Source organism: Synchiropus splendidus, chromosome 4, assembly GCF_027744825.2.
Source record: "Synchiropus splendidus isolate RoL2022-P1 chromosome 4, RoL_Sspl_1.0, whole genome shotgun sequence".
Taxonomy (NCBI): domain Eukaryota; kingdom Metazoa; phylum Chordata; class Actinopteri; order Syngnathiformes; family Callionymidae; genus Synchiropus; species Synchiropus splendidus.
Genome location: NC_071337.1, coordinates 30854626 through 30868203, shown reverse-complemented (window position 1 = coordinate 30868203; position 13578 = coordinate 30854626). Strand labels below are relative to the sequence as shown.

Sequence of the window (13578 nt, the reverse complement as noted above, 5' to 3'; positions counted from 1 at the left end):
GATTTTGGACACTCTGACTTCGATTTGGTTCTCTCTCCACCCCACGTAAACCAGACAAACCTGCTGCAATTGGACTCTGTAGTTTAATAAAGCTATTACCCTAGTCAGGCTGTTCTCTGCATGTAGATGGACGTAACCATCAGTGTTGGGAATGTTCAGTTTCTACATGAACAAGTTCAAAGTTCATTTTACCAATTTCAAAATAAACAAGTTTGTTCTTTGTTCATCAATTTTTTTTATTGTTAATAGTCCTTTCATATTTACTGCATGTTTTCAGTATCACAGCCAAAGCCTGTACACATTCAAAGACAGCAAATATTTTAGCATTTCCACACTGTAGCTAGGCGTTAGATTTCATCTGCATATCAAACATTAGCATTGAGGGAACCAATTTGCCCTTTTTTTTCTCTCCGTTCAGTCCACACTAGTTGCAGCTTGAATGGTCTGTATCCCACTGCACAACACAGAAAGACAGAGATCGGAACCAGGCTGAGGTAGGAAATACAGTTGAGCATGAAAGTGCAATGCATTATAAACCATATTCTCTGAGGTACAGATTTTCTTGTGTATGTGTTGCATTCATGTATGCGTATGTGTGCTGGCGCTGCATGTGTGGGGACTTTGGGCGAGGGCTCAGCTCTAATTTACATACCTCGTATAGTGTAGAGAAAAGTAGATAAATCAAGACTGTCCACCATATTATGTGCTGTGTGGCGTATATTCCATTGGTGCTACGCAAGTTGAGCCCTTAATTCAATAGTGCTGCCCAGGAGGTGACAAGTCCCCCCACTTCCCCGTGTCTCCTGTCCACGGCCCGGTGACGACTGCACTGGAACTGAGGGAGGAAGAGAGCATCTCCACACATAAACAGTGACAGCGCTCCACATTCAACCTCTCAGTGGTGTCGCATGGTGTCGCGTTACGCTAACTATAAGTAAAGTTTGAATGAAGCAATGACGTCTCACCAAGATGACATATGAGTCAGTTTTTTTTTTTTTTTGGTTTTAAATCAACAAACAGGTTTGTTTAAGCTGCTTAAAATGCTTCTGTGATTGGCATTTGTGATCTGATGAAACCAGATACAGGTCACAGTTCATGCCCCACACTTGTAATTCTTTGTGGTTTTGTGGAGCCTTTTGTGCGAGGCTGCCACTTTGCAAGCTTTACCTTGCTTTAACGTTGAAATTCTCAACATTTTAATTTCTATTTTGGCATGAAGCTACTCTATTAGTGTGTGAGATTTCAATACTGAAGGGACAAAAACTTTAAATGATAAAACTCATCAGTGTTCCTCAGTTTAACAATTTACAATGAACTTTATTAATGATGATGACTTTACAGGTAACTTCACAGTCAGACAAAGAGCAGAAGAAGCCTTGAACGTGCTGCTGGCCAACTGCTCATCATAAAGGTGGTTATTTTGAGGTGACTAGCTTGTTTTGGACAGCACTGTTTATCAGAGATGGTTCCGACCATCTGCTCATCCCTGGATCTTCATCACTCACTCCTGTATCTGTGGTTGTTAGCGCACAAACCAGAGCCGTAACACTTGTGAAAGGCGTGCAGCGAACATCCTTGTGACTTCCACAGGCACTCGGCATCATCAGCAGGCCAAGCTGGGGCCTTTAACCCTCCAGATCTTTCACATGTGAGGCTGTTTCTTCCCTGTGAGCCCAGCAGACAAACCTCTTTAAATTCTACTTTACCCAAGTCCAGGCCTGTGGCTTTACCATCCAGCACACACACAAAGCAAAGCGTCTTCCATCCCAGAGGCATCCAAAACTGCCTCTCTGAATAATTCACACTCTGCTTTGCTCATCGATCTGCTCTAACTCACATCTTTCACTTAACCAGAAGCAGCATAATGGGCTGCTTCATTGCAATTCACCGCCGGGTCCCATTCAGCATCTGACTTGCACTGGGTCTGCCAGCGGGTCGAGCTGTCACAGCTGATCCAGTCGCTGTGACCAGATAATCGCACCTCATTGATCCGAGTTCTCTTCACTGTGCTGAGGTCATTTACGGCAATTACTCGGGTTTATTTTAATCTGCCTTTAATTATTCAAACCGTATCAGTTCTTCCAAACACGACGCAGTTAGAGCTCGTAATGATGCCGCTGTTCGTTTGAAGATTTTCCACAAGATTCTCAAGGCTGAACTTTGAACGCTGCCTTCACAGGCTTCCATCTTCACACACAAACGCACTCGGTACTCCGAGGGGAGCAAAGTATTCCTCATTTATGCTGTTTACAGTGGATTTATTCAATGGTTTTGTTTTGGTTTTCAGTTCATCTCACATCATCTTACTCTATATTCTGTGACAAACTGATGCATTACTGCAACTATATTGGAATCTCTTTGCAAAAGGTTACCAAGAACACATACAGCTCCATGTAGGAGCTCATGAATGATGTCAATTTCGTCAGGAGCAGAACAGCAGGACTCAGGAGCCTTTATGCTAAAATATCTTCAGTACACTTCCAGTAACATTGACGTAAACAATGTTCTGCCAAAGTCAGGGTTAGCTTGACAATCGTTACCAATTGTGTTGATGAGCTGGGTGTTGGATATACTGTATCATATAAGCTACACATGATTTTTTGTATGAACCAAATGTACAAAACATTGTGAGGAGCTCAACTTGGATCATGACAACGCTGATGTTGAAGTGGAGAGTCAAGTTTTCCTCAAGTGGATCCTTGAAAGGCAGGTGGTGTGGTGTGCTAAACGGTTCTGGGTTGATATTCCGTCAACCTAACTTTCAGACATATCAAACAATGGCAAATCCTGATCAAATAAGCTGACTCAGATTCACACATTCTGATGCTGAGAGGATATTTGGAGAGCAATTGTTTTATTTCTGCCTCCGACATGCTGATGTTTTTTTGACACGTGGACTTCCTCAGGACTGTTGCATCATCAGGAGCACTTCTTGTGAATGAATAGCTACTGTAACAAATCTGTGTTGTTTCTTTACCAATATTCGTGGAACATCTCTTTCCAAAGTTTCAAACTGCAGGAGAGGGTGGTCGCACCTCAGCAACATGACCACTAGTTTTACACAATCCAAAACATGATTCTTTAAAAAGAGAGTTTCTCCAATATTTTGTTATTGAACATACCTTAAATTAATAATATGTCAGAATCTTCCATAAACGTGAAACATTACAAACTATTAGGAATGGCACGATTTTAACGATTCTGGTTATTTTATTGAAACTGCTAAACGATATGGTTGCTTAGCAATTCTCTCATCAATTCTCAATGAGAGAAAAAGGGAAGAAAATTTATTGTGAATTATTATCAATAAATGTGGGTATCATTTTATATGAGAACAATTCCATTTGCAATGCTACTCACTGAAACTGTTTTGTGCCGATTGTCAGTTTTTAAAGAGTCAAATCAGCATCAAAGAGGACGTTTTTCAACTTCTTGATCGGTTTACTGTGTTGCTCAAATGACAAGGAAACTTGAGTGACTGTCATTTAGGGTTCAAAAAGCTGCGTGGATTTAGCAACAGAGAAGCAGGAATGAGTCGTGCTGTCTGATCTGGAACAGAAATGAACCCTGTGACGCCTGAAACATGAGTCAGTTGACAGAGACTCCAGCTCTGTTAAACTGATGTCTTTATTGGTCCATGTGAACAATTTCAAACATCTCCAGTATGTACATGTACTGCATGCGTCTGAATTACCATATCTGCTCATCGTGCTTAAACGGTCTTATTCCAACAACAATATAAACATGACATCTAAAATGATGCGTTCGGTGTAGCACCTGAGTTTGGTTCCGGTTATTGTCAACCACACCTGCTTCCTGAGGAGACAGACTGTAAAAACAAGCACAGTCGTAGCACAAATCTGTCGTGTGTGACATAATGAAAAACAAATCAATTTCCTCGGTTAATAACAACAATTAGCGCCATGCTAACCATCAACGTAGCTGTTAGCTCAGGGTTGTCCAGTGTCACTGATCCAACACGGAACACTCCTTTGTCATTTTACCATGATGTCAAAGGGGTTCAGTCGTCCTAAAGTCACGTCGTCTCGTTTCTCAAACGAAACGAAGCCGCTCAAACTCCTCCATAACTGTTTCATAAACAGCAAGTAGAGTCGGACCTCACAGTCGGGAACTGATAACATGAACGGGAATTTAACATTTCTTAATGAGTCCAGAGAATCTGACAATTTTGATCTGGTCCTGAATAGAACACGGTTTCCGATGCCCATCCCTACAAACTATTGTCCAACTTTTTCTTTCTTTCTTGCTTTTTTTGTTCGAATCAACAGAACCTTTGTTCTAGGAATCGACCAAAAAAATCTTGGATGAAAATGGCAGAAAAGTGCATTTTCACACTTTTGCAACGAAACAACATGACAGAAAACTGATGTTGAGATGACACAAGAAAAACCGAGACCTGTCTGGATATGACAGGTAGAGAAAGGTAGACGAAGAGCGGTATATCTGATCTGTGAAGTGTTTCTCTATGTTGCACTGACTACATGCTGGAAATCCTCTGTATGCAAAGGCAAGTCTTGGCTGCTGCCACAATGTGACGAACAACAGTCTGTTTCAAAGTAGCAATGGGTGGTTTAAGAAAATTTGTTTTTGGCGGCACCGCTGGTAAAAGAGTGTAATTGCAAAATGTCATATAGCTGGGTTGACAGTCCCCATCCTCCACCCCAAGTTTATGAGGAAGGACCATGGCAAAACAGGGGAAAAGGTCATCACAGATGGCAATATCCACTGTTCAGCTTGTACTTGCAAAGGGACTCTAGAAGCATCTATCATTCAACATCAGGAATCAAACGCCATCATTTAGCCAGTGAGGAGAGCCAGGATCCAGCGAGAGGCTGAAGCAGCCAGAGCTGACCCAGATAACAAAACTTTATTTCAACTGCATGTTTCACATGGCAGTTCACAAGTTGCTCCACTAAGAAAAGAACGTGAACATAGAGACAAAGGCGCAGCGTTTTCAACTTTATTACATCATGACTCGGCGTGTTTCAGTAAGGTGCATATATAACCCTTTTACTCAATACTCACTACAATGTTCTCAACAGAATGTGTCCACAAATTTCAGATTTCTTTACTGGACAATAGAATAGACAAAGTCACTCTGGGCTGGGATCTCAACTCAACACAACCACTGCTGACCAGCTGACAGAGCCCAGCGAGAAAGAGAGCGAACTGAAGAACTAGTGATCATAAAGTGTACTACAATAACCTTATAGCATATTATAAAACTCACAGTGATCTATTACAAAAAATACATTCACAAAAACTCAGTGGTACAATACACACAGGCCCTTTCATTAATCAACTAATCTGCAAAAAACACAAAAGACAAAGTCACACTGGGTTTGGGTCCTGACTCACAACACAAGAACTGCAGACCTACATATCTAAATACACAGACACAGTTAGATGGTCAGCATGCTTATCACAAACCTAACAATGACTCAATGAAAGATTGTGAAACTGTTCGTGCCAAAAAAGAAAGTTCATGGTGCTTATATTATCAGGAAATAACTGGTCTTTGCTGAAAATGACTGATTTAGATATTAAAACAAGCATTTTCAGTAGAGCTGTGTCTTGCACCTTGCACTGACAGAGTCCAGTAAGGAAGAGAGCAAACTGCTGAACTTTTGTCATGACGCAGACCGCCACCCTTCAAAATAAAAGTCCACGAACGACATCAAATAGAGCCTATTTGGTCAGTTGCTGTTTTTCCCTCAGTGAATGATCAGTGAATGATCGCCGCTGAGTTTGCTTCGCTGCTGTAAACTTGTCTAGTGGTCACATGGGTGGCTGTGGCGTCACTCTCAAGACACGCCCATTGTCCCCCAGAGAAAGTTACGTTGTCTAGAGGTTCAGACATAGAGACAGACTCTTTGATTTAGAACTGTTCAATATGAAACCTACCATCACAGAAAATAATACATTTATGCCAAAATCTGATTTATTGGGGCTTTTCTGGCAAACATTATCTCTCTTTTTCCCCTCTTGGAGCCGCCAGCCGCAGAGAGCAGCCCCGCTGTGTCTGCCTCAGACGTTGTCCCTTCAACTGCAGCGGACCGCGCTCTTTTTAGAGCCTGTCAACACTCGTGTCCCTGAGATCGGTCTTTGTTGTTGTAATCCTAGAAGTAAAGCTGGTCGATCATTCATGAGTGGGTTCAAGTTTGACAACAAAACATTTTGTTTTGAATTGAAGTGTCAGTGCCACATAAATATTTTCCTAATTTTGTTATCGATATATTATTTAAAACCTGGATGCCACTTTGTGTCTCTGCAGTGCATTGATTTCTGTGAGTTAAGCACACAATCCCAGCCATATACACAATGATACTGATGAGTGTGAAGATAGTTCTGTCAATATTCAGCCTTGGATACCTCATTTATGGTTTTCAGTTTTGGCCATTTCATTTCTGTCTACGAGAAATTCCGATATACAGTGGGGTTTTTATTTAACCCCTAAAATGAACCAAGCAAGAGAATCATGCAGACAGACTGGTATTTTCAGTCTTTATTGAGTCCAGTACACACGCCCTGACACCATGAACTTTCCCTTTCCTCCCCGGATGATAAACAAACAGCAGAAAACCAGAAGAAGAAAAGATAAAATCAAATATGGACAGTGAGTGCGTTTCTGCAAAATTTGGCGTATATATTGCAATATTACAGTCTTACAAACAAATGTACAACAGATTCATCATAAATATACTCTTCTTGAGAGACAGTGAGGGGCCATCTTCTGCTCACGTAGGATTATGGATGAACCATTACAAAGAGTATTCGTACTCCTCTGCGCTGCGACGTCCAAAATCCATCCAGCCCATGTAATCTCTGTCTGCTATCCGGTGGTTGGCAGCCAGTCCGCTGATCTTGCTGTTGGCTGTGGAGTTTCTGCGCACGGAACCTGAGGAGAGGAGGAGGATGGTTGGAGGGGTGAGGCGGGGGAGTGAGTGGGCGCGAGAGAATCAGCGCTGGGAGTTAGTATTCCTCCGAGAGAGTTACAAAACTTCAGCAGAACTTTTCTCCTCACAATTCTAGAACTACACTTTGTTCATTGACCCTGTCAGTTCAATTCTGTGTTTCAAGATGCGTAAAAACAAAATCTCAATAAGATCACAATTGATTTCCACTCCAAGTTCTCAGCCCACATAGAGAGATACAAACATAGCAATAGTGCACCTTCAGCCCTCCTGTTCCTCACCCCAGGTAAGAATGGACTGCTGGAGCGGTGTTGTTTGAGCAATTCTTAGGTCACAAAGAAAATTGAAATGGCTCAAAGTGGAGTTTTCCTAAAGCCTCCTTCTCTTCTCAGCTCTTTCTTGTCAAAAGACACTATGCAACATTGCTACTCCTTGCTCAACAAAACACACACACACAGCCTTGTTGAAGGTCTTGCATGTCATCACTTTTACATCTTGTGTCCAGAGTCACATATGGTGCATAATATCAAAGGCTGCTTCGATATGAGTGGGCAGAGCTTTGCATATCCTCAGAGCCTCAGATCAAAGATAAACATTTTTCTCTTAGATTGAGACGATAAGTCTGTACACACGAGTTCATGACACCAACAGTCTGGTTGTTCATGTGTAGCTCATCTCTTACCTTCCTCGCACATAGAAGGAGGCAGAAAAACTCAGTCGCAATGACAAATGGGAGTGGTGTGTGTGACTCTTCTAGCTCTTTCTTGACTTCTTCAGACAGATCTGTCTTCCATTTGTTGAGCCAAGACCAACTATTCAAGGAAACATCCTACCTGACACAGATAGAGATACAGAGCGCTCCTAAATGCTTTTGCTGCCATCGTGGTTAGATAGTTTATTGCACAATAGGCCATATCCGTACTGGATTCTTGAAAGACTTACGTGGTTGCTTTCATCTAGCTGGTGAATTCAGGAATAGTCAATATTCCTATCCATACTATCCATCTTCGTTTGAAATGGAAGAAGACAGTAATAATTAAAGATCTTGAATCTGTTTGAGAATTGCGGTGTGAGCCTGTGCGGAAGTTTGTGTGTTCTATTGATACATGCTAGAACAGCTAATACTGAACTATGCACCACACAATTCTCGTCTTGACTAAATGATGATCGTAGAAACCACAGAGGTGTAGGCAACCACTCTAAGCATTTTGAGGATCCTAAATGTGAAATATTTGACAGGAAATGGCCGATGGCATCATCAGACTCCATTGGTTCTGATTTCTGAATGTACTGAACATGACAAAAATTTACATCTGATGTGACATCGGTTTTGAGAAGTTTTGAAAACTGTTGTTGTGAGACAATGACAGTCATGTCTAACCTTGAAGCCGTCATGTTTTTCCCTTTTTAAATGGCTTAAGGATCAGCATGAGGTGGGGACCTCTGCCAATACCACGTATATTGTGACTCTCCCCCAATACCAAAATGATCATTAATAATAATGTTACTGTGCTTCACAGTCGACTCTGAGGAATTGCACCTTCAGCTTTTTAGTGTCTTTTTCCCCAGATAGATCTCATCCTGGGTCAGAAAGAAACTCCTCTCTGATCAGATATAAACTCAGCAGTGAAAGCCAGTGAAAGACGTTTGATGAGTCAGCCAGAAGGGTTTGGTGCTGTCCTGTTCGCGTGTGATATTTCAAGCCAGTAAAGAGACGCACAACCATGCCAGAAGCATGTGTGTTTCAAAGATGAGTCACTAGGGTCTCAATCACTATATTTACGTGAGAGTAAGTGCAGGTCTCCGTTTGTGACATACAGAGATGATGTAGCAGCACATCCTGTACTTGTCTGTGCAATAAAAAGTACAGCACGGCATTATGGTTGCAGCCATCTTCGTTGGCCTTAAAACTTTAAACTGCTTAGATATCTAATGGCACCCTGCCAAGAGTTTTAGAGCAGATTTTTGTCCAGCAGACAACATGCTTTGATCTGATCTACACCGCGCTGGAAGAAACGATTGTTTTGTATTTTACTAAAGAGACCCACTGCGATCGAATATCATTTTTAAAACAAACTGAAATGAGATTAATATTGGACTTTGGAGTGTTTTTGCTTTGACGTAGCATGGCTGTCGCTTCACTTGATAACGCATTGATCCGCAGCCGTAGCCTGAAAACTATGGCACACACATGTGATCTAGGATGCACTGTTCCTGACTTCATCATGCTACTTTCATCAATGCATTCATTCTCTCTTCTCGACCAAACCAGTGAGTGATTTTAGCTCGCTTGTGCTTCAGCTTTTCAGAATACCTGACTGTAGTATACGGCTCTGGTTCTATTTTTCACACACACCCTCCCTTGCCTCCACTGCTATAATGAGGGGGACGCAGGAGCAGCTGGAGGTTGGGGTAACAAGGTGCTAATATCGCTCTGACAGCACGTGGACGGAAACATTAGTGTTTATCCACTTAGTCTTCTTATTCCTCACACTGACTCCTCCACTGCCCAAAATTAAAAATGTTGGTTTATTCTGTTTATGGAGAATGAGTTCCATCCATTTGGTTATGAATTCTAATCTATCTGAAATGCAGTTTTCACTCCACCCACGTCCTCCTACGTAAGTCTCTCTCTCTCTCACACACACACACACACACACACAGGTTCCCCGGAGCGCAGGCTACAGAAGGCTCGACAACGACACCTCCCACACCGAAACATGCAACTGAGCAGCCAGCGAGCAAACACATAGGCACAGCAACGCTCACACACCAACGCCCTCGTACATTCCCACACACACCAGAGCAGCAACTGTGAGCTGCAGAATATTAAGTTCATCGTGGCCTTTGTCCACTTATTCACTGTCCGCAGTCTGATTGAAGCCCGTCCAAGTTCTCCTCCACAGACTCCACATTTGTAAAGCTGATGAATTATTAATTGAATAATCCATCTTCCTATTTTGGTGTAATACTGTATTAATAAGTGTATTACGCAAGTGATGTGCTGCCTGCCGCGGTGCACGGCGAGCAGAGATCCTTTTCAATATCGCCAAGTGAGCAGCCGTCCGATTGATGAGGCGAAAACTGACGTGAAGTGAAATGAGATTTATGGAGATAAGCCGGAAGACTCCAATTAGAGGCTTTCTCTGTGACCGCAAAAGCTTTTCAGAGCCACTAAGGCGTTTTAACAAAGCTCATTCCAGTCATTTGTGAAACCAGAGAAGAGAGGCGATGAAGGAAAATAAGCCCAAAGTCACAACAATCACATTGTTGCAAGCAACAATTTGACCAGTTAAAAATATTATGAAATAATACTAGTGCCTGACATGTGCAATGTTATCAGTGAAAAAGTCGAAGCAGAGAGATGTAACAATATTATTACTGAAGATAAAGGAATCCATTGTACCTTATTTTAGTTGATGGGTTATATTCACATTTTACCTTGAATACGGAATGAACAAGTACATGATAACTGCGTAAAAAAATCTGAAGATTTGCTTGTTTTTAATTCTAAAAACATATTCGAGACACAACATGCTTCACATTTTAGTCGCTTTAGTCGACAATAACTGTAATACTATAAACATAAAGATAGCAAAAACAAGGTATTAAAACAATGAGATACATCTGATCACACTGAGCCATTAAAATGTGATCAAACGTCTGAATATTGCAAAAAATATAGATAAATCCAAATAGATTTTTTTTGTATTAATAGCTGAGTTATTTAACTCCACTTAGAAAATATTTGATATGATATAAATAATATGATTAGCTGTCAGTGAGTTATAAAATGAGTTCATACAAAACATTGTTTAGTCAAATGAATTACTTAAAATACATAAATATCAACAAGCGATTTCGTGGAATGAATTAAGTCTTTAATCTTTATTTACTGGCGTTTAAATAAAACCAGGGCATCTGAAAACAGTTTGTCTGCACACAAATCACTAAATCTCTAGATGGTGTTCTGTTATTTAGTTTAGTACTTTTATTCTCATTAATATTCTACAGCTATGTGACAGCTATTTCCTCAATCTGGAATCCGTTTCGCCAAATGTGTGGTGCTGACCCCCCTCAGAAACATGTGCCACAAACCTTTCCTGTTGGCGATAAGTCTTGCCAGGAGCTCACTGAGGTTTGCCCGGGACTCTGCGTCCTCCTCCAGTGGAGCCTTCATCTGAGCAGCCGAGCGACGATGACGAAGATGAAGCTCACCCAGGTCCTGGGCGTCCATGAGGAGAGCTGCCCCACACAAAGACCCGCTATCACACACTCACATCCAGGAGACCAAAGTTGTGGATTTACCTTGAGAGGGAACGGAGAGCTGATTCTGGTCCCGGCGCTGGGAGGAGAAGGGGAGACCCAGACAGCTGGCGCACAGGACGGCCAGCACCAGACAGACGCTCAGCCCTGTAGTCATCTGAAGATCAGAGTCGCACAGGAATTGTTTAATAAGTTCCACTGGAGGATGTGACAGAATCTTCTACAGCTGCGAGACTCCTGAGACCATCAGCACCATCTGCCAGCGCGCCGCTCAGCAACAACTAATGATGGTCCGGGTGCTGGAGACCAGGCGTCAGATGTTCACACTCTCATCCGAACCCTAGACTCAGCCTGGTCTTCAAGCAGGAAGAACACGCACCGTGTTGCAAACACCATCACCAGCGCCCAATTATGTAGTTAAAAGCGTTGCAGGAAGACTTTTGCAATAAAATCCAACTTAAAATTGACAGCATGGAGCGGCTCAATAACAACAGGCATGCTGAGCTCTTACCTTGAGAAGTAGGCTTGGTGTGATGAAGTGTGAGCAAGAGGAGAGCACTTCTCCGTGGAGTGGGAAGGATGCTGCTTTTATACTCCCCGCTCCGAGCTGGGTGTGCGAGTGTGTGTGTGTGTGTGAGCGTGTGTGGGGCTGCGTGTGACTGCTATCCAAGTGTGTTTGTTTCTTCACTTTTACTGTCTATTTGTTGATCACGAAATCGACCAGAAGCAGCAGCTGCCTTGTTCACACATTATCATTGTGGGTTTGTGTGTGTGTGTTTTACATTCTCATGATCACACCTACTCCTCACATCCTTTGTCATAAAGTCACAAAGGTTCCTCACCTTACAAACATATGTGAGTGTGCAGCAGCCACATGCCGAGAAGTGGCACTGAATGGGGGAAAAAAAGTTTTATCTTTATGAAGACAAACAAATAGTGGCATTCACAACTCATGTTGCAACCCACTTACAACCTGGAAATAGGCTTTGGGACAATTCTGATGAGTTCCACAACCAGCAGCTCCACAGACCACATAATGGCTTTTCCACCTACTCGAGAAAAACCATGATAAAAAAAATCATCTCTGCGTTTGGCATATATTACTGACAGGCCTCAGTCCTCTGCGACCTTGTTAAGGAAATGAGATGGAGATAATGAATGATTGAATAATGAACTTGCCTAAACCTGGACATGTATCTATTAAGAGCTACTCTGCATGCCAGGAGAGAGGCTGGACACAGAGCTGAGCAGAGCTCGGAAAGTTGTGTGAAACCCGGGCGTCACTCACAGTTTCAGACCTGAGATAGACAGACAGATAGATAGACAGACAGATATATATAGAGATAGATAGATAGATAGACAGACAGACAGATAGATAGATAGACAGATGGATAGATAGATAGACAGACAGACAGACAGACAGATCGATCGACAGACAGATAGATATATTGACAGACAGATAGACAGACAGACGCGTAGATAGATAGACAGACAGACAGATAAATAGATAGATAGATAGACAGACAGACAGACAGACAGACAGACAGATAGATCGATCGACAGAGATTGATATATTGACAGACAGATGCATAGATAGATAGATATCTATGCGTCTGTCTAGATAGATAGATAGATAGATAGATAGATAGATAGATGCATAGATAGACAGACAGACAGACGGATATATATATATATATTGACAGACACATAGACAGACAGATCGCCAGACAGATAGACAGACAGTCAGACAGACGCATAGATAGATAGATCTCTATGTGTTGGTCTAGATAGATAGATAGATAGATAGACAGACTCTTTCAGTGCACCACCACCAATGTCTTGTATTCTCTCATGCTCTCCACTGGTATAATCTTCTTCTCTCTCGCTGTCCGCTCTTTCTTCAAATTGTCCAGCAGCTCATTGATCACACAGCTGCAGAAAATCCCTCAGCCAGAGTCAATAGCTATTGATCAGTCGAGTTAACGTTTGTATTTATGAAGGAGACAAGGTGTTGATGCATGATGGGATTAGCTCAGCTGCTGATTTCACCTGCTGAACCACAAGAAGATGAGACAACGTTCTTGAGGTAACTAAAGCCACTGGTCTGGGGGGAGTGATAGCAGGGGGACGGACATGCACAGTCAATGCTCTGACATAATGAAAGGGAACACCGGGACAATACTCTGCAGCAGAGCTGTCAAAGTGCGATCCAAAAGGGCCGTGTGGATGCAGGTTCTCAGTCCTGAACTGATCATTTTGACTTCTTTCATGAGTCGATTGTCAGGTTGGTGCGGCAAAAGCCCGCACCCCCACTGCTCCTTTGGGAACTCTTCTACTCTATGGACTTCACAAGATAAGCGGATTACAGGCAAAACAC

The 13578-nt window shown here is 42.3% G+C and overlaps 1 protein-coding gene across 1 annotated transcript; it reads right to left on the bottom strand.

Annotated features, from left to right (window-relative positions):
- Positions 1-4967: 4967 nt before the first annotated feature.
- cckb (cholecystokinin b) lies at positions 4968-11839 on the bottom strand. The gene is made up of 4 exons (XM_053862576.1): positions 11713-11839; positions 11244-11358; positions 11034-11180; positions 4968-6919 (listed from the first exon to the last, which is right to left on the bottom strand). Exons 2-4 carry the CDS (start codon positions 11356-11358, stop codon positions 6783-6785), a joined length of 399 nt encoding a protein of 132 aa, XP_053718551.1. The 5' UTR covers positions 11713-11839; the 3' UTR covers positions 4968-6782.
- Between the last annotated feature and the right edge of the window lie 1739 nt (positions 11840-13578).

Coding starts and splice junctions, on each gene's coding strand:
- cckb (XM_053862576.1), bottom strand. CDS start 11,358: ATGACTACAGGGCTGAGCGTCTGTCTGGTGCTGGCCGTCCTGTGCGCC. Junction 11,181..11,243: donor GCTCTCCGTTCCCTCTCAAG/GTAAATCCACAA, acceptor TGTGTGGGGCAG/CTCTCCTCATGGACGCCCAG. Junction 6,920..11,033: donor ACTTATCGCCAACAGGAAAG/GTTTGTGGCACA, acceptor TCCTCTCCTCAG/GTTCCGTGCGCAGAAACTCC.